General features: G+C 47.3%; 1 protein-coding gene across 1 annotated transcript in view; it reads left to right on the top strand.

Moving 5' to 3' along the window:
• Positions 1-18938, top strand: part of LOC136572034 (phospholipase A2 inhibitor and Ly6/PLAUR domain-containing protein-like) — a 54205-nt gene that overhangs the window by 25021 nt on the left and 10246 nt on the right. The window contains exon 4 of the mRNA XM_066572653.1: positions 17288-17428. Within this exon, the coding sequence (XP_066428750.1) occupies positions 17288-17428 (141 nt within the window). The remainder of the gene's footprint in view (positions 1-17287; positions 17429-18938) is intronic.

The following is an 18938-nucleotide window of genomic DNA, read 5'->3' on the forward strand; positions in this document are numbered from 1 at the left end:
AAAACTCTCTCCATGTAGGTCCAGTCCACCCTTTTCGGCGTCGGTACTAACAAGGGCCAGTGGGGTGTTGTGTTTTTGGGCATACTTTATTGCATGTAGTAGGCGTATGCAGTTATCCTTTCCTTCTCTGCCTTTCACGAATCCTGTTTGCTCAGGGTTGACCAGGGTGGGTATAAGGTCTTCCATTCTTTTGGCAAGTGGTTTAGCCCATATTTTCACATCCAGATTAATTAGAGAGATAGGTGTATAGCTGCCACATAGGTTAGGGTCTTTATTGTCCTTGTGAATTAAAGTAACATGTGCCTCCTGGGCTTGTCTAGGGAGTTTTTCACCCTTGAGAAGTGCATTAAGCATATCCATTAGATGTGGGACTAGCTGTTTTTTAAAGACCCTGTAGTACACTATTGAGAACCCATCAGGTCCGGGGCTTTTCCCCTGAGGGCAGGAGTCTATTATCCCTTCTACTTCGTTAGTTGTAATTGGTTCAAGGAGAGTATTGGCGTCTTTATCATAGAGTTTTGTAAGTTTCAGGGATTTTAAGAAGGAATCAATTTGACTTTTATGTCTGACTGGGGAGGTTTCACTATCCTCGAGGTTGTAGAGCTTGGAATAAAAGTGCTGGAATTCCTTCGCTATCTCAACGGTTGTAGAGACTATTGCTCCCGAGTGAGTTTTTATTGATTGGATGTAGTTTCTAGATCTAACCTTTTTAAGTAGGGCCGTCGTCAGTTTGCTTCCTCTGTTAGCATGCGCATATATTCGTTGTTTGAGAAAGAGGTGTTTTTTATTAAATTTGTCATTAAGACAGCAACGCAGGTCCTTCCTTACTGTAGTTAGTTCATCTAGATTTGCTTTGGACTGTGATTGTTTAGTAACTTGTTCTAGTTTAGCTATACGTAAAAGGTAATTGTCTATCTCCTTTTGTTTCTGTTTTTTAATTCTGGATCCTAGGGCTATTAAGTGACCTCTCGTGTACGCTTTATAAGTTTCCCAGCTTAGAGGAAGTTTGAGGTTATCTTTCCGATTTAGTTTGAAAAATTCGTCTATCAAGAGTCCTAGTCTGGATCTCTCATCTGTAGAGTCGAGTAAGGAGTCATTTAAACGCCATATCCACTCCCGAGGGGGTTTATTATTTAAGTGGAAGTCGGCGTGTACAGGTGCATGGTCCGAAATTGTTATAGTCTATTTTGGTTTCCCTGAGTTTCGGTAGTAGGCCTGAGGAGGCAAAGATATAGTCCAATCTTTGGAATGTGGCATGTACTTGCGAGTAGAAGGTAAAGTCTTTAGCAGAAGGTCGTGACGATCTCCAAACATCTGAAACTCCCAGCTCATGCAGAACTTTATTGAGTCTCTTTAGCTTGGCCTGTGAGATCTGGGAACGGGCCGAGGAAGAATCCAGCAGGATTTATGGTGACGTTTAAGTCCCCACCTAGGATGATATGTCCTTCGGCAAATTGTTTGATAATTTCGAGTCGTTTTATTATCCAGGGGATTTGTTCTGTGTTAGGGGCATATAGATTTGCAATTGTTATTTTGATATTTCCAATTTTACCCTTAAGAATGAGAGCCCTACCCTCTCCATCCGAGTGTTGGGCTGTAAGCGTAAAGGGGATAGATTTGTGAAACCAAGAAGAGACCCCTTTTGAGGCGGACACTGGGTGGGAGCTATGGAAGCACTGGTTGAAGAGACCCCCGGGCAACGAAAAGTGTCTGCCTCCCTTAAAGTGTGTCTCTTGTATAAGTAGAATTTTGGACTTACATTTTTTTAGGATCTGTGCCACGTTGTGCCTCTTGTTCGGAGAATTTAAGCCTCGGACGTTGAACAATGTGACACGCATGTCCCCTACGCCGCTCCCGGAGGAGTTGACCATAGCTTAAGAGGGATATAGAAGGCAGTACTTTTAGACAAGATAATCAGAATTAGTTATAAGTTAAAGGTTTAGTTACTGCTTAGACTTCAACTGGCTTTAGAGTTTGGAGGAAGGTTGGAGTTGAGGGAAGAGGGGAGAGGGAGGTGGGATGCGAGGGATAGGAGAAGTAGGTTGAGTACACAGACAGCGAGGGCAAAGCGTTTTCTACTAGTAGCAAATCTTTAAAACGCAGTATAAGGGGAAGAAGAAGAGTTATGTGCTGTGGTAGCTGGAGAGGTCGCGCCCTCACTTGGAGACGTATCAGCCTCAGCAACCAGTCCACACCATCAGAGCTGCTTCGACTACAACAATGTAAAACTGTGGTTATGCTGGACAGATTCAAGCGAAATCCGCTCAGTCAGTCGGGCACCACCACACCACGGCCCCTCTAGGGGCAAATAAACAAAGTAAAACAGGCTAAACATTAACGGAAGGCTATGCGCCGTCAGATGCAAAAAAGAGATCTCTGCTTAGCTCTAGGTCAGAGCAAGCAGCAACAACCAGAAACAGATGGTCAGGTCAAATGCGTACAGTTCTTTTTCAGGTATCCTCCTGGGTCATTTCCACTCTATTCTTTTTCTTCCTGCTCTTTGGGGATTTGGAGTGTCCCGCATGTTGCCATTCTTCTTCTTGAGTTAGATGAGGGAGCTTAGGAAGTTCAAGTAGAGGCATCCAACAGGGTAGATCGATTGGTTCTAGCCCCAATTGCTGCCAGCACTTATGCAGGTCTTCTGGTGAGCGAATGGTAATTCTTTTACCTTTAATGGATAGACCCAAGCCAAATGGGAATAGCCAGGAGTATTTAATGTCCTTGGCTCTCAGAGCTTCCAGGAGGGGTCTAAGCATCCTGCGTTTGGCTAGGGTAGATGGCGCTAAATCTTGGAAAAATTGAATGGGTGTTTCGTCATAATGCAAATTCTTCTTGTTTCTGGTGGCGTTCAGGACCGCCTGAGCATCTGGGAACGCTAAGAGCTTGCATATCACGTCTCTTGGGGGTTCTGAGGGTGATGGAGGCGGTCTCAGAGCTCTATGGATTCTTTCAATAGAGATATTTGCTGCTCTGTCCGCGCCCAATAAGGTAGTAAAGAGATCCATTGCAATTTTTGGGAGTCTTTCGGCTGCCCATGACTCAGGAAGTCCTTTGATTCTGATGTTACTGCGCCTATTCCTATTTTCTAGGTCTTCTTGCATAATTAAGGCGCGATTAAGTTGAGAGTGGTGTTCTTTGACGGCTTGGGGCATTTCTATTGAGTGGGAAATGATATTAGCTGAGGAAGACTCCAGATCTTCCACTCTTCTTCCTAGGTGTTTGAGTTCTTTAATTTCCGATAACTCTGTGATGACAGGGCGTAGCGCCCGTGTAATCAGGTCTCTCATAAAGCTTTTGGAGATGCGTTCAATCTCCTCTCCCTCTGAGGATGCTTCGTTGTCCTTTTCAGTGTCACGGTTGAGTGATGTAGCCATATTTAAAGTTTTTTTACTGGATGGGTGAGGGAATCTGGAGCCACGCTCTTTCAGGAATTTCTGCATATCTGATTGTCCTTTGGTAGGGCGCGGGGTGCTCAGAGTATCAGAATTTTTGTCTCGGCTGGTTTTTCCCCATAATGTACAGCCTTTTGGCGTAGAAAAGAGGTCGTGTAGTGGCGCCCTCATGACCCAGCAAGTCTAGCTATGCTCCATGAGGGCCAGCTGTTGATGGTGTAATATGCCGGTCTACGTTCACTGAGCGAGTTGTTCGTCGAAGTATTAAGGTTCCACTGTAGAACTCTTAAAGAAAAAATTCAGGCAATGCCTGTGCTGTGGATGATCGATGCAAGTATGATGATAGGAGGCTTCTTTATATAGAAAGGGGTGCACGGGTAAAGTGGAAGGGGCTGTAGTGAAGGGCCACAGGGTGGAAGTGGTCAGTGCTCCTTTCGAAGTACCAGAAAAAATTCAGGCTTTGCCTGCGTTACAATTGTTTGCTATATTCCTGCCGGCTTTGTATTCTCACTCCCTTATGTGAAGGTGGAGATGGAGGTGAGGGGAGGGAGGATTCAGGGGAGAGAAAAGGCGCAGCAGATGGTTGGAGCGCAGGTGCTCTGGGTCCGGTCAGAAAGTTGTCTTGAGAGCTCTGTGAAACAACTAGGGGCTGCGCAGGTTTGGATCGAGACCTCACTATGTTGTGCCTCTTTGGGCAAGGTCCTCGTTTTGTGCTGTTAGGTGAACAGAGTGGGGAGAGAGGGTAAGGTCTCCCCGTACAGCTACAATGGTATAGAGTCCAGAACCAGCAAAAGAGAAAAGCAGGGGGGGGGGGGGGGGGGGCGATCCCTGCTATACTGAAGATGGTGTTATTTGTACAGTTCTCTAACTTTGTCTTGTCCTGTGCTCTGCTGGCAAGAGTAATCAGCACCTCTCTGTCTTACATGTGCAGCTTCAGGCTGAGATATACGGGCCTTATCAGCTCCCCTGCCCTCAGGTGGTGAGGGAGGGAGGGGGGGGGGTCCGGGCCGCAGCTCCGGGACTTATCAGCTCCCCTGGGGGCTTATCAGCTCTGCTGCCCTCGGGTGGTGAGGGAGGGGGGGGGGGCAGGCCTCAGTTCCGCTGTTTTATCTCTATTTTTGCTGCTCGGGGAACCTCACTCACCCCACCGACCGTCTCCAGCTCAGTTGAGCTCCTGTGCCTGTTCCAGCGGCAGTGTAAGCTGTCTCTCAGTAGGAGTGGGGTGGCCGTGGGACTTCCGGTCCGCCCCGGCTCCCAACTCGAGGCCGCGGCTTCTCCTTTGTAAATAGGCCCCGATCTTCTAAGTTGCTCGATTTGGGCAAGAGACCCCTCTTTCTGATCCTTGGCCTGCCAGGTAGCCGAGGCTTGTAGTGAGCGGCTCACAAAGGGCTCAGGAAAGACCGTAGGTCTAGAAAACAGTCCTTGTATGCAGGAGCACTAAAGCTGTGCGACTGCTCCCTCTGCAGGCTAGGCCACGCCCCCTCATTTCCTATTTATGACATAATCAATGCTCGTACCAAATTTCAAGTTTCTATGACATTGGGAAGTGAGAAAATTAGATTCCGTACATAAAATTTAGATGCTAATTGGCGCTTAGAATTGAGTAATCGAGTTGGGACCTATTAGCTTTTCCTATTTATGACATAATCAATGCCTGTGCCAAATTTCATGTTTCTACGACATCAGGAAGTGAGAGAATTAGTGGCAATGATGGAAATCAAATGATCTATGTGGGGGGGGCGTATAGATAACACTGGTGGTTCATCTAGTAAGACAGCTCACTGTCGGTAGAGCAGAGACCTGTTGCATTGAGCAGATCTCTCTCTGAAGGACCTCTTGTGTCTGTGTATTGCATGGAAGATCACTGATTTCTTTCTACTGTATAGAGGAGGTGACCAAGACATGTCCTGATTGTGATGTTAATAGGCTCTAACAGAGGGACAACTGCTTCATCAAAGAGAAGGGTGGATGATGAAGGTTCTTCATAGGTTCATACATTATAGTTTATGTGCTACTAGCTTACCCGTCGCGTGTTGCTGCGAAGACAGACATACATACATACATTCGTTTTTATATATCTAGATAACAACCAATCACTACGCAGCTTTCAAGTTACCTCAGCGGTATAATACATAACAACCAATCACAGCACAGGTTTCATGTTGCCTCAGCAGTATAATATATAGCAACCAATCACAGCACAGCTTTCATGTTACCTCAGCAGTATACGAAATAGCAACCAATCACAGCACAGCTTTCATTTTACCTCAGCAGTATAAGAAATTGCAACCAATCATAGCACAGCTTTCATTTTACCACAGCATTCTCAATTTCCAGCAATTGTCTTGCAAAACGTTCGGCGGACGCATCATTTTGTAGTTGAACACGCATCCCGTTGTTCGTAATGCCTTTTGCTTTTGTGCTTGAGATGGAAATCAAACGATCTTTATTTGGGGGGCATAACTGTCGACGATGCTCGTACGCGCGCCACCTATCGTAGGATAGTTGTACTATGCCAGTAATCTTCCCAGGAGTGCACTCAGCAACTTCCCATTAACTTTTCCTATTTATGACATAATCAATGCTCGTGCCAAATTTCACGTTTCTATGACACCGGAAAGTGAGAAAATTACATTGCGCACGTAAAATTTAGACGCTAATTCTTTTGCGCATAGAATTGAATAATCGAGTTGGGACCCATTAGCGTTTCCTATTTATGACATATTCAATGCCCGTGCCAAATTTCAAGTTTCTATGTGAGAAAATTACATTCCGTACGCAAAATGTGGACGCTAATTCTTTGGCGCTTAGAATTGAATAATCGAGTTGGGACCCATTAACTTTTCCTATTTATGACATAATCAATGCTCGTGCCAAATTTCAAGTTTCTATGACATTGGGAAGTGAGAAAATTAGATTCCGTACGTAAAATTTGGACGCCAATTCTTTTGCGCCTAGAATTGAATAATGGAGTTGGGACCCATTAACTTTTCCTATATATGACATAATCAATGCTCGTGTCAAATTTCAAATTTCTATTACATTGGGAAGCGAGAAAATTACATTCCGTACATAAAATTTGGACGCTAATTCTTTGGCACATAGAATTGAATAATCGAGTTGGGACCCATTAACTTTTCCTATTTATGACATAATCAATGCTCGTGCCAAATTTCATGTTTCTACAACATCGGGAAGTGAGAGAATTAGTGGCAATGATGAAAACCGAATGATCTACGTGGGGGGTCGTAACTATCGACGACACTCGCACGCGCGCCATTTATCGTAGCATAAATGTACTATGCCTATAATCTTCCCAGGAGTGTACTCAACAACTTCCCAAAGTTTCATGATGATCGGATGAATGGTGTAGTAGCGCATAAAGGACAAACAGACAGACAGACACACACGCAGACATACATTCAATTTTATATATAGACTAGCTTACACGTCGCGCGTTGCTGCGAAGACAGACAGACATACATTCGTTTTTATATATCTAGATAACAACCAATCACAGCGCAGCTTTTTTAGGTTACCTCAGTGGTATAATATATAACAACCAATCACAGCGCAGCTTTCATGTTACCTCAGCTTTTTAATATATAACACCCAATCACAGCGCAGCTTATATGTTACCTCAGCAGTAAAAAATATAACAACCAATCACAGCACAGCTTTCATGTTACGTCAGCAGTAAGAGAAATAACAACCAATCACAGCGCAACTTTTATTCTGCCTCAGCAATATAAAAAATAGCAACGAATCACAGTGCAGCATTGATTTTACCTCAGCGGTATAATATGAAGCAACCAATCACAGCACAGCTTTTATTTTGCCTCAGCATTCTCAATATCTAGCAATTGTCTTGCGAAACGTTCGACGGATGCATTATTTTGTAGTTGAACATGCATCCCGTTACTCGTAATTAGAGATGAGCGAACGTACTCGTCCGAGCTTGATACTCGGGCGAATATTAGCGTGTTCGGGATGCTCGGTACTCGTAAAGAGTACCACGCGATGTTCTGGTTACTTTCAGTTTCCTCTCTGAGACGTTAGCGCGCTTTTCTGGCCAATTGAAAGACAGGGAAGGCATTACAACTTCCCCCTGTGACGTTCAAGGCCTATACCACCCCCCTGCTGTGAGTGGCTGGGGAGATCAGATGTCACCCGAGTATAAAAATCGGCCCCTCCCGCGGCTCGGCTCAGATGCCTTGTGAGTTAGCTGAGGGAAAGTGCTATCGTGATGGAGCTGCTGTAGGGAGAGTGTTTGTAGTGAGTGTAAGCTTCAAGAACCCCAACGGTCCTTCTCAGGGCCACATCTACTAGTGTGCAGTACTGTGTTAGCACTGTATTTTTTTTTTTTTCCAAAATTGGATCTGCAGAGCATTGCGCCCTGCAATAGGGACAGAAGTGGTAGTTAGGCAGGGAGAGTGTTAGGAGTGAGTGTAGGCTTCAAGAACCCCAACGGTCCTTTCTAGGGCCACATCTATCCGTGTGCAGTACTGTCCAGGCTGCTGTTAGCAGTGTTGCATTTTTTTTTTTTTTAAACCGGCTGTGCAGACCATTGCACCCGGCATTAATACTACAGGGATAGAATTGTGTAGGCAGGGCCAGAAGACATACATTATTCATTGAATAGACGCAGTGTGGCTTTTCCTTTGAAAAACCAGGGAAAAAATTCTATTTCGCCTGCCTCTGACAGTCCTCAGGGCTCTGGGTACGTGTGTGCTGCGTGCAGAACGTTAAAAAAAATCAGACGCAGCCAGCTATGTTTTACTGCAGGCTTGCGCCAATTTTTTTCCTGCATGGGAAATCCCTGATCTGCTGTAGCGAATAACTTTGCATCACTGCAGTTCTCTGACACATTTGCAGGGCCACAACACAGTTATTAAACTTAGTAGTATTCATTGAATACCCGCAGTGTGGCTTGTCCTTTGAAAAACAAGGGAAAAAATTATATTTTGGCTGCAGGCTTGCGCCAATTTCTTTCCTGGCTTGGAAATCACTGGTAATACAGCATGCTGAGGGGTAGGGGTAGGGGTAGGCCTAGAGGACGTGGACGTGGCCGAGGACGCGTAGGCCCAAGTCAGGGTGTGGGCACAGGCCGAGCTCCTGATCCAGGTGTGTCGCAGCCGACTGCTGCGCGATTAGGAGAGAGGCACGTTTCTGGCGTCCACACATTCATCGCCCAATTAATGGGTCCACGCGGGAGACGTTTATTAGAAAATGAGCAGTGTGAGCAGGTCCTGTCGTGGATGGCAGAAAGTGCTTCGAGCAAGCTATCATCCACCCAGAGTTCTGCGCCGTCCAGTGCTGCAAATCCGAATCCTCTGTCTGCTGCTCCTCCTTCCTCCCAGCCTCCTCACTCCACTACAATGACACATGCTCAGGAGCAGGAAGACTCCCAGGAACTGTTCTCGGGCCCCTGCTCAGATTGGGCAGCAGTGGTTCCTCTCCCACCAGAGGAGTTTATCGTCACTGATGCACAACCATTGGAAAGTTCCCGGGGTCCGGGGGATGAGGCTGGGGACTTCCGGCAACTGTCTCAAGACCTTTCAGTGGGTGAGGAGGACGATGACGATGAGACACAGTTGTCTTGCAGTGAGGTAGTAGTAAGGGCAGTAAGTCCGAGGGAGGAGCGCACAGAGGATTCAGAGGAAGAGCAGCAGGACGATGAGGTGACTGACCCCACCTGGTGTGCAACGCCTACTCAGGACAGGTCTTCAGAGGGGCAGGCAAGGGCAGCAGCAGGGCAGGTTGCAAGAGGCAGTGCGGTGGCCAGGGGTGGAGGCAGGGCCAGACCGAATAATCCACCAACTGTTTCCCAAAGCGCACCCTCGCGCCATGCCACCCTGCAGAGGCCGAGGTGCTCTAAGGTCTGGCAGTTTTTCACAGAAACGCCTGACGACCGACGAACAGTGGTGTGCAACCTTTCTCGCGCCAAGATCAGCCGGGGAGCCACCACCAACAGACTCACCACCACCAGCATGCGCAGACATATGATGGCCAAGCACCCCACAAGGTGGGACGAAGGCCGTTCACCGCCTCCGGTTTGCACCGCTGCCTCTCCCCCTGTGCCCCAACCTGCCACTGAGATCCAACCCCCCTCTCAGGACACAGGCACTACCGTCTCCTGGCCTGCACCCACACCCTCACCTCCGCTGTCCTCGGCCCCATCCACCAATGTCTCGCACCGCACAGTCCAGCCGTCACTAGCGCAAGTGTTGGAGCGCAAGCGCAAGTACGCTGCCACGCACCCGCACGCTCAATCGTTAACTGTCCACATAGCCAAATTTATCAGCCTTGAGATGCTGCCGTATAGGGTTGTGGAAACGGAGGCTTTCAAAGCTATGATGGCGGCGGCGGCCCCGCGCTACTCAGTTCCCAGTCGCCACTACTTTTCCCGATGTGCCGTCCCAGCCCTGCACGACCACGTCTCCCGCAACATTGTACGCGCCCTCACCAATGCGGTTAGTGGCAAGGTCCACTTAACTACGGACACGTGGACAAGCACAGGCGGGCAGGGCCACTACATCTCCCTGACGGCACATTGGGTGAATTTAGTGGAGGCTGGGACAGAGTCAAAGCCTGGGACCACTCACGTCCTACCCACCCCCAGAATTGCAGGCCCCAGCTCGGTGGTGGTATGTTCGGTGGTGTATGCTTCCTCCACTAAACCACCCTCCTCCTCCTCAACCTCTGTCTCGCAATCTAGATGTGTCAGCAGCAGCAGGACGTCGCCAGCAGTCGGTGTCGCGCGGCGTGGCAGCACAGCGGTGGGCAAGCGTCAGCAGGCCGTGCTGAAACTACTCAGCTTAGGAGATAGGAGGCACACGGCCCACTAACTGCTGCAGGGTCTGACACAGCAGACCGACCGTTGGCTTGCGCCGCTGAGCCTCCAACCGGGCATGGTCGTGTGTGACAACGGCCGTAACCTGGTGGCGGCTCTGCAGCTCGGCAGCCTCACGCACGTGCCATGCCTGGCCCACGTCTTTAATTTGGTGGTTCAGCGCTTTCTGAAAAGCTACCCACGCTTGTCAGACCTGCTCGGAAAGGTGTGCCGGCTCTGCGCACATTTCCGCAAGTCCCACACGGACGCTGCCACCCTGCGCACCCTGCAACATCGGTTTAATCTGCCAGTGCACCGACTGCTGTGCGACGTGCCCACACGGTGGAACTCTACGCTCCACATGTTGGCCAGGCTCTATGAGCAGCGTAGAGCTATAGTGGAATACCAACTCCAACATGGGCTGCGCAGTGGGAGTCAGCCTCCTCAATTCTTTTCAGAAGAGTGGGCCTGGTTGGCAGACATCTGCAAGGTCCTTGGAAACTTTGAGCAGTCGACCCAGGTGGTGAGCGGCGATGCTGCAATCATTAGTGTCACCATTCCTCTGCTCTGCATCTTGAGAAGTTCCCTGCAAATCATAAAGGCAGATGCTTTGCGCTCGGAAACAGAGGCGGGGGAAGACAGTATGTCGCTGGATAGTCAGAGCACCCTTCTGTCTATATCTCAGCGCGTTCAGGAGGAGGAGGAGGAGGAGCATGAGGAGGATGAGGAGGAGGGGGAAGAGACAGCTTGGCCCACTGCTGACGGTACCCATGCTGCTTGCCTGTCATCCTTTCAGCGTGTATGGCCTGAGGAGGAGGAGGCGGAGGAGGAGGAGGAGGATGAGGAGGATCCTGAAAGTGATCTTCCTAGTGAAGACAGCCATGTGTTGCGTACAGGTACCCTGGCACACATGGCTGACTTCATGTTAGGATGCCTTTCTCGTGACCTTCGCGTTACGCGCATTCTGGCCACTACGGATTACTGGGTGTACACACTGCTCGACCCACGCTATAAGGAGAACCTTCCCACTCTCATTCCCGAAGAGGAAAGGGGTTCGAGAGTGTTGCTATACCACAGGACCCTGGCGGACAAGCTGATGGTAAAATTCCCATCCGACAGCGCTAGTGGCCGAAGGCGCAGTTACGAGGGCCAGGTAGCAGGGGAGGTGCGGAGATCGAGCAGCATGTACAGCCCAGGCAGTGCAACAGTCTTTAAGGGCCAGGACAGCTTTATGGCTCCCCAGCAAGACTGTGTCACCGCTCCCCAGTCAAGGCTGAGTCGGCGGGAGCACTGTAAAAGGATGGTGAGGGAGTACGTAGCCGATCGCACGACCGTCCTCCGTGACGCCTCTGCCACCTACAACTACTGGGTGTCGAAGCTGGACACGTGGCCTGAACTAGCGCTGTATGCCCTGGAGGTGCTTGCTTGTCCTGCGGCTAGCGTCTTGTCAGAGAGGGTGTTTAGTGCGGCTGGGGGAATCATCACAGATAAGCGTACCCGCCTGTCAACCGACAGTGCCGACAGGCTAACACTCATCAAGATGAACAAAGCCTGGATTTCCCCAGACTTCTCTTCTCCACCAGCGGACAGCAGCGATACCTAAGCAATACGTAGGCTGCACCCGCGGATGGAAGCATCGTTCTCTCTCACCATCCAAAACGGGGACATTTCTGCTTCATCAATCTGTGTATAATATTCCTCCTCCTGCTCCTCCTCCTGAAACCTCACGTAATCACGCTGAACGGGCAATTTTTCTTAGGGCCACAAGGCTCACATATAATTTTTCTAAAAATTTTTTATGCGTTTCAATGCTCTTAAAAGCATTGGAACTTTAACTTGAAACTATTTTTCGTTAAACTGGGCTGCCTCCAGGCGTAGTTACCACTTAAGCCACATTAACCAAAGCGATTAATGGGTTTCACCTGCCATCTTGGTTGGGCATGGCCAATTTTTACTGAGGTACATTAGTACTGTTGATACACCAATTTTTTTGGGCCCTCACCTACAGTGTAATCATAGCAATTTCTATGTTCTTCGCCTGCACTCATGGTACAGAAAGGTGTTTGGGGTTGGCCTACACTTTAGCTACATAAATGTAACTTGGGCCTTGGCTATACTGCAGCTACTGAAATGGAACTAAGACTGCGCTCCCACTATACTGCTGCTTCGGAATTGTTCCTGGGGCCTGTGTAGGCTGCTACTATTACTTAAATGGAACTTAGACTATGCTCCTCCTATACTGCTGCTTCGGAATTGTTACTGGGGCCTGTCTTGAGTGCTACTATTACTGAAATGGAACTAATACTGTGCTCCCCCTATAATGCTGCTAGTGATATGTTAGTGGAGCCTGTCCTAATGCTACGGCTGAAATATTACGAATTCTGGGCTCTGCCTATACCGCTGCTAATGGTATGTCTCTGGGGTGTGGAAACAGAGGCTTCCCAAAGACATGATGGCGGCGAGGCCATTTCCCACCAACGCAGTTACTGTTAAGGTGCATATAACCACGGACACGTGGAGAGGACACGTAGTGCCTCAAAAACATCCCCCTCCTCCTCCAACAATGAAAACATTCTTGGCAAATGCCTTTGCATTGGTTCGTCTGGTGGCAGTCCAAGAATTTCACCTTTACCGACACAACAAGAGAGCCCCCCCACCATCCCCCCGCCACGGCCCACTTAATCCTGGCCACATTCCGAAAACCAACAAAATACAACCGTGCTACTAGGTCCGCAGTCACCACCACATTACCACCAACGCGGTTACTGTTAAGGTGCATATAACCACGGACACATGGAGAGGACACGTAGTGCCTCAAAAACATCCACCGCCACGGCCCACTTAATCCTGGCCACATTCCGAAAACCAACAAATTACAACCGCGCTACTAGGTCCGCAGTCACCACCACATTACCACCAACGCGGTTACTGTTAAGGTGCATATAACCACGGACACGTGGAGAGGACACGTAGTGCCTCAAAAACATCCCCCGCCACGGCCCACTTAATCCTGGCCACATTCCAAAAACCAATAAAATACAACCACGCTACTAGGTCCGCAGTCACCACCACATTACCACCAACGCGGTTACTGTTAAGGTACATATTACCAGTCTGACTGGGGCATACAGACACCTTGACAGAATGAATAGTGTGTGGCACATAGGTTCCCCATTGCTATGCCCACGTGTGCAGCTCCTGATGGAGGTGGCACAGGATTGAATTTCTCATTGCTTCTGTACAGCATTGTGGGCTATTGCCCCACCACTTTTAAAGAGGGTCGCTGCCTAGCCGTGCCAACCCTCTGCAGTGTGTGCCTGCAGTTCCTCCTCATGGCAGACGCACTTATAAATAGACATGAGGGTGGTGTGGCATGAGGGCAGCTGAAGGCTGCGCAGGGACAGTTTGGTGTGCGCTGTGGACACTGTGTCGTGCAGGGGGGAGGGGGGTTGGGCAGCATGTAACCCAGGAGAAGTGGCAGCGGAGTGTCATGCAGGCAGTGATTGTGCTTTGTTGTAGCTAGTGTGGTGCTTAGCTAAGGTATGCCATGCTAATGAGGGCTTTTCAGAAGTAAAAGTTGTTGGGGGGGGGCCCCACTCTTGCCGGTATTGTGGCTTAAAGGGGTCGTCCCGCGGCAGCAAGTGGGTCTATACACTTCTGTATGGCCATATTAATGCACTTTGTAATATACATTGTGCATTAATTATGAGCCATACAGAAGTTATAAAAAGTTTTATACTTACCTGCTCCGTTGCTAGCGTCCTCGTCTCCATGGTGCCGACTAATTTTCGGCCTCTGATGGCCAAATTAGCCGCGCTTGCGCAGTCCGGGTCTTCTGCTTTCTACTATGGAGCCTCTCGTGCAGGATGCCGGCTCCGTGTAGCTCCGCCCCGTCACGTGCCGATTCCAGCCAATCAGGAGGCTGGAATCGGCAATGGACCGCACAGAAGAGCTGCGGTCCACGGAGGAAGAGGATCCCGGCGGCCATCTTCACCGGTAAGTATAGAAGTCACCGGAGCGCGGGGAATAAGGTAAGGGCTCCAGTAAGCTTTCTTTAGGTCCCTGCATCGGGGTTGTCTCGCGCCGAACGGGGGGGGGGGGGGGGGGGGGTTTGAAAAAAAAAAAAAAACCTGTTTCGGCGCGGGACAACCCCTTTAATAGTGGGACCTGTGAACTTGAGATGCAGCCCAACATGTAGCCCCTCGCCTGCCCTATCCGTTTCTGTGTCGTTCCCATCACTTTCTTGAATTGCCTAGATTTTCACACATGAAAACCTTAGCGAGCATCGGCGAAATACAAAAATGCTCCTGTCGCCCATTGACTTCAATGGGGTTCGTTACTCGAAACGAACCCTCGAGCATCGCGATAAATTCGTCCCGAGTAACGAGCACCCGAGCATTTTGGTGCTCACTCATCTCTACTTGTAATGCCTTTTGCTTTTGTGCTTGAGATGGAAATCAAACGATCTTTGTCTGGGGGGGGCATAACTGTCGACGACGCTCACACGCACCCCACCTATCGTAGGATAGTTGTACTATGCCTATAATCTTCCCAGGAGTGTACTCAACAACTTCCCATTAACTTTTCCTATTTATAACATAATCAATGCTTGTGCCAAATTTCACGTTTCTATGACAACGGAAAGTGAGAAAATTACATTCCGCACGTAAAATTTGGACGCTCATTCTTTTGTGCATAGAATTGAATAATGGAGTTGGGACCCATTAGCTTTTTCCTACTTATTACATAATCAATGCTCGTGCCAAATTTCACGTTTCTATTAGCGTAAAATTTGGACGCTAATTCTTTGGCGCTTAGAATTAAATAATCGAGTTGGGACCCATTAGCTTTTCCTATTTATGACATAATCAATGCTCGAGCCGAATTTCATGTTTCTACAACATCGGGAAGTGAGAGAATTAGTGGCAATGATGGAAATAGAACGATCTACGTGGGGGGGTCGAAACTGTCGACGACGCACGCACGCCATTTATCGTAGCATATATGTACTATGCCTATAATCTTCTTAGGAGTGTACTCAACAACTTCCCAAAGTTTCATGGCGATCGGATGAATGGTGTAGTAACGCATAAAGGACAAACAGACACGCACGCAGACAGACAGACAGACAGACACACACACACGCATACATTCAATTTTATATATATATACTAGCTTACCCATCGCGCGTTGCTGCGAAGACAGACAGACATAGATTCATTCGTTTTTATATATCTAGATAACAACCAATCACAGCGCACCTTTCATGTTACCTCAGTGGTATAATATATAACAACCAATCGCAGCTTACATGTTACCTCAGCTGTATAACATATAACACCCAATCACAGCGCAGCTTTCATGATACCTCAGCAGTAAGAGAAATAACAACCAATCACAGCGCAACTTTTATTCTGCCTCAGCAATATAAAAAATAGCAACCAATTACAGCGCAGCATTCATTTTACCTCAGCGGTATAATATATAGCAACCAATCACAGCAGAGCTTTCATGTTACGTCAGCAGTATAATATATAGCAACCAATCACAGCACAGCTTTCATTTTACCTCAGCGGTATAATATATAGCAACCAATCACAGCGCAGCGTTCATTTTACCTCAGCGGTATAATATATAGCAACCAATCACAGCGCAGCGTTCATTTTACCTCAGCGGTATAATATATAGCAATCAATCACAGCGCAGCGTTCGTTTTACCTCAGCATTCTCAATATCCAGCAATTGTCTTGTGAAACGTTCGGCGGATGCATCATTTTGTAGTTGAACACGCATCCCGTTGCTCGTAATGCCTTTTGCTTTTGTGCTTGAGATGGAAATCAAACGATCTTTGTCAGGGGGGCATAACTGTCGACGATGCTCGCACGCACCCCACCTATCGTAGGATAGTTGTACTATGCCAGTAATCTTCCCAGGAGTGTACTCAGCAACTTCCCATTAACTTTTCCTATTTATGACATATTCAATGCCCGTGTCAAATTTCAAGCTTCTATGACATTGGGAAGCGAGAAAATTAGATTCCGTACGTAAAATTTGGACGCCAATTCCTTTGCGCCTACAATTGAATAATCGAGTTGGGACCCATTAACGTTTCCTATTTATGACATAATCAATGCGCGTGCCAAATTTCGAGTTTCTATTACATTGGGAAGCGAGAGAATTCTATTTTGTACGTAAAATTTGGACGCTAATTCTTTGGCGCATAGAATTGAATAATCGAGTTGGGACCCATTAGCGTTTCTTTTTTGTGACATAATCAATGCCCGTGCCAAATTTCAAGTTTCTATGTGAGAAAATTACATTCCGTATGCAAAATTTAGACGCTAACTCTTTTGCGCATAGAATTGAATAATCGAGTTGGGACCCATTAGCTTTTCCTATTTATGACATAATCAATGCTTGTGCCAAATTTCACGTTTCTATGACACCGGAAAGTGAGAAAATTACAATCCGTACATAAAATTTGGATGTTAATTCTTTTGCGCATAGAACTGAATAATCAAGTTGGGACCCATTAGCTTTTCCTATTTATGACATAGTTAATGCTCGTGCCAAATTTCACGTTTCTATTACATTGGGAAGCGAGAGAATTCGATTCCGTACGTAAAATTTGGACGCTAATTCCTTGGCGCATAGAATTGAAAAAATCGAGTTGGGACCCATTAGCTTTTCCTATTTATGACATAATCAATGCTCGTGCCAAATTTCATGTTTCTACGACATTGGGAAGTGAGAAAATTAGTGGCAGTGATGGAAATCGATCGATCTACGTGGGGGGGGGGGGGGCATAACTGTCGACGACGCTCGCACGCCCGCCATTTATCGTAGGATATTTGTACTATGCCTATAATCTTCCCAGGAGTGTACTCAACAACTTCCCAAAGTTTCATGGCGATCGGATGAATGGTGTAGTAGCGCATAAAGGACAGACACACAGACAGACACGCAGACAGACAGACACATAGACAGACACGCATACATTCAATTTCATATATATAGATAAAGACAAGTCATCTTCTTATTTCTTTCTCCTGTTCTCTTCTAGTTCCAACAAAAAGCCATAACCCCAATGGAGTGATCTGCCCATCCTGCACTGCTGACCAACCTACCTGGTGTTACACTTCAGATACTGTCCAATGTACAGCGGATGAGAATATGTGTCTTCTCCAGGAAATAGAACAAACAGGTTTCAATAACTATTTTATTGTTGTACTTCACTTTATAGGCAACCTTTGACTAAGATTGAAAGGATCTCTACACAGAGATCTTACCAACACCTAACTAGACACTGAAAAGAACTAAAAATTAAGTTTTATTGAAAAAAAATATTCAAATTAGTGTACAGTAATTTAACAATTACTCTATAATCATGTGTAGATCCCCTATTCCTATTATATCATTAGGGACCACAGTTTCTGATATCACATGAGAGTTAGATGTTTCACCTCTACAGTCTCAATTGGTACTATACTTCGAGACTGGAAAAAAATAGCGGTATCGTAGAATAAGGGCTCCCACACACTTGTGTTTGCGTTTTTTGTCAACGTGACTGTCAATGGGACTTTCTAATGTTAACCCTTTCCAATCCACTGTCTGATGTCTGAAGACATTATAATTTAAGGCTGTACAGTCCCGATGTTGAAAGATGTCCGTCAAGGTTCTCTTACTGTATATTGCCAGCCTCTCTGTTGTTGGAGCCTATCCAACATGTCACCTCATGCAGTACTGGCTTTAGCCAGCATATAGCGCTGTTGTATAATGATAAAAAAAGAGTAAGCCCCCTAGAAAAACCAAGATACTAATTGGATTGGAAAGGGTTAAAAACACAGCGCAGTGCAACTTGCGTTTTTGGTGCGTTGCGTTGCGTTTTTAACATTAGAAAGTCCCTTTGACAATTGCGTTGACAAAAAACGCAAACGCAAGTGTCTGGGAGCCCGAACTTGTAAATATTTCCGTATGTTCAATCAAACTACAAGTGACTGATCTATTAGTACTAATACCATTTATGAACTACTGACACTTTGTTAGTAACGATGAGCGAACGTACTCGTTTCGAGTACTTACGCACCCGAGTACCGCCATTTTCGAGTACTTCAGTACTCGGGTGAAAAGATTCGGGGGGCGCCGGGGGCGGGGAGAGGCGTGGCGGTGCGGGGGTAGCAGCGGGGAACAGGGGGGAGCCCTCTCTCTCTCCCTCCCCCCCCCCACTCCCCACTGCTACCCCCCGTGCCGCCACGGCGCCCCCCGAATTTTTTCGCCCGAGTACGGAAGTACTCGGAAATCGTGGTATTCGGGCGAAAAAGGGGCGTGGCCGAGCACGTTCGCTCATCTCTATTTGTTACTTAAGAAATAAAGTAAAATGCAAATTTGAGTAACAATAAATATTTATGTAGACGTGAATCAAGTAAATATAAAGGATCCCTACGTAGCCATTTAAATCCAGGCCTTATTCCTTGCTTCTGTATCATAGATAGTCATCTGTATAGCCTTGCATGACAATAGGCATTTTAATATAGCACATAGAAAGATTTTGCACTTGCCCAGAGGCTGATATAAGAGGACAAGCTACAGTTTGTCAGCTGAGTAAATCTTGCAGCAAACAGTGGAATAGCTAATTCTGCACTACTGATATATACACAGTGCGCAACATCATAACGGTGTGTCTGCGCTGAGTAGGTGGTTACGCCACTTTTCTG

The sequence above is a fragment of the Eleutherodactylus coqui genome, chromosome 6 (genome assembly GCF_035609145.1).
Source record: "Eleutherodactylus coqui strain aEleCoq1 chromosome 6, aEleCoq1.hap1, whole genome shotgun sequence".
In the NCBI taxonomy this organism is placed as follows: domain Eukaryota; kingdom Metazoa; phylum Chordata; class Amphibia; order Anura; family Eleutherodactylidae; genus Eleutherodactylus; species Eleutherodactylus coqui.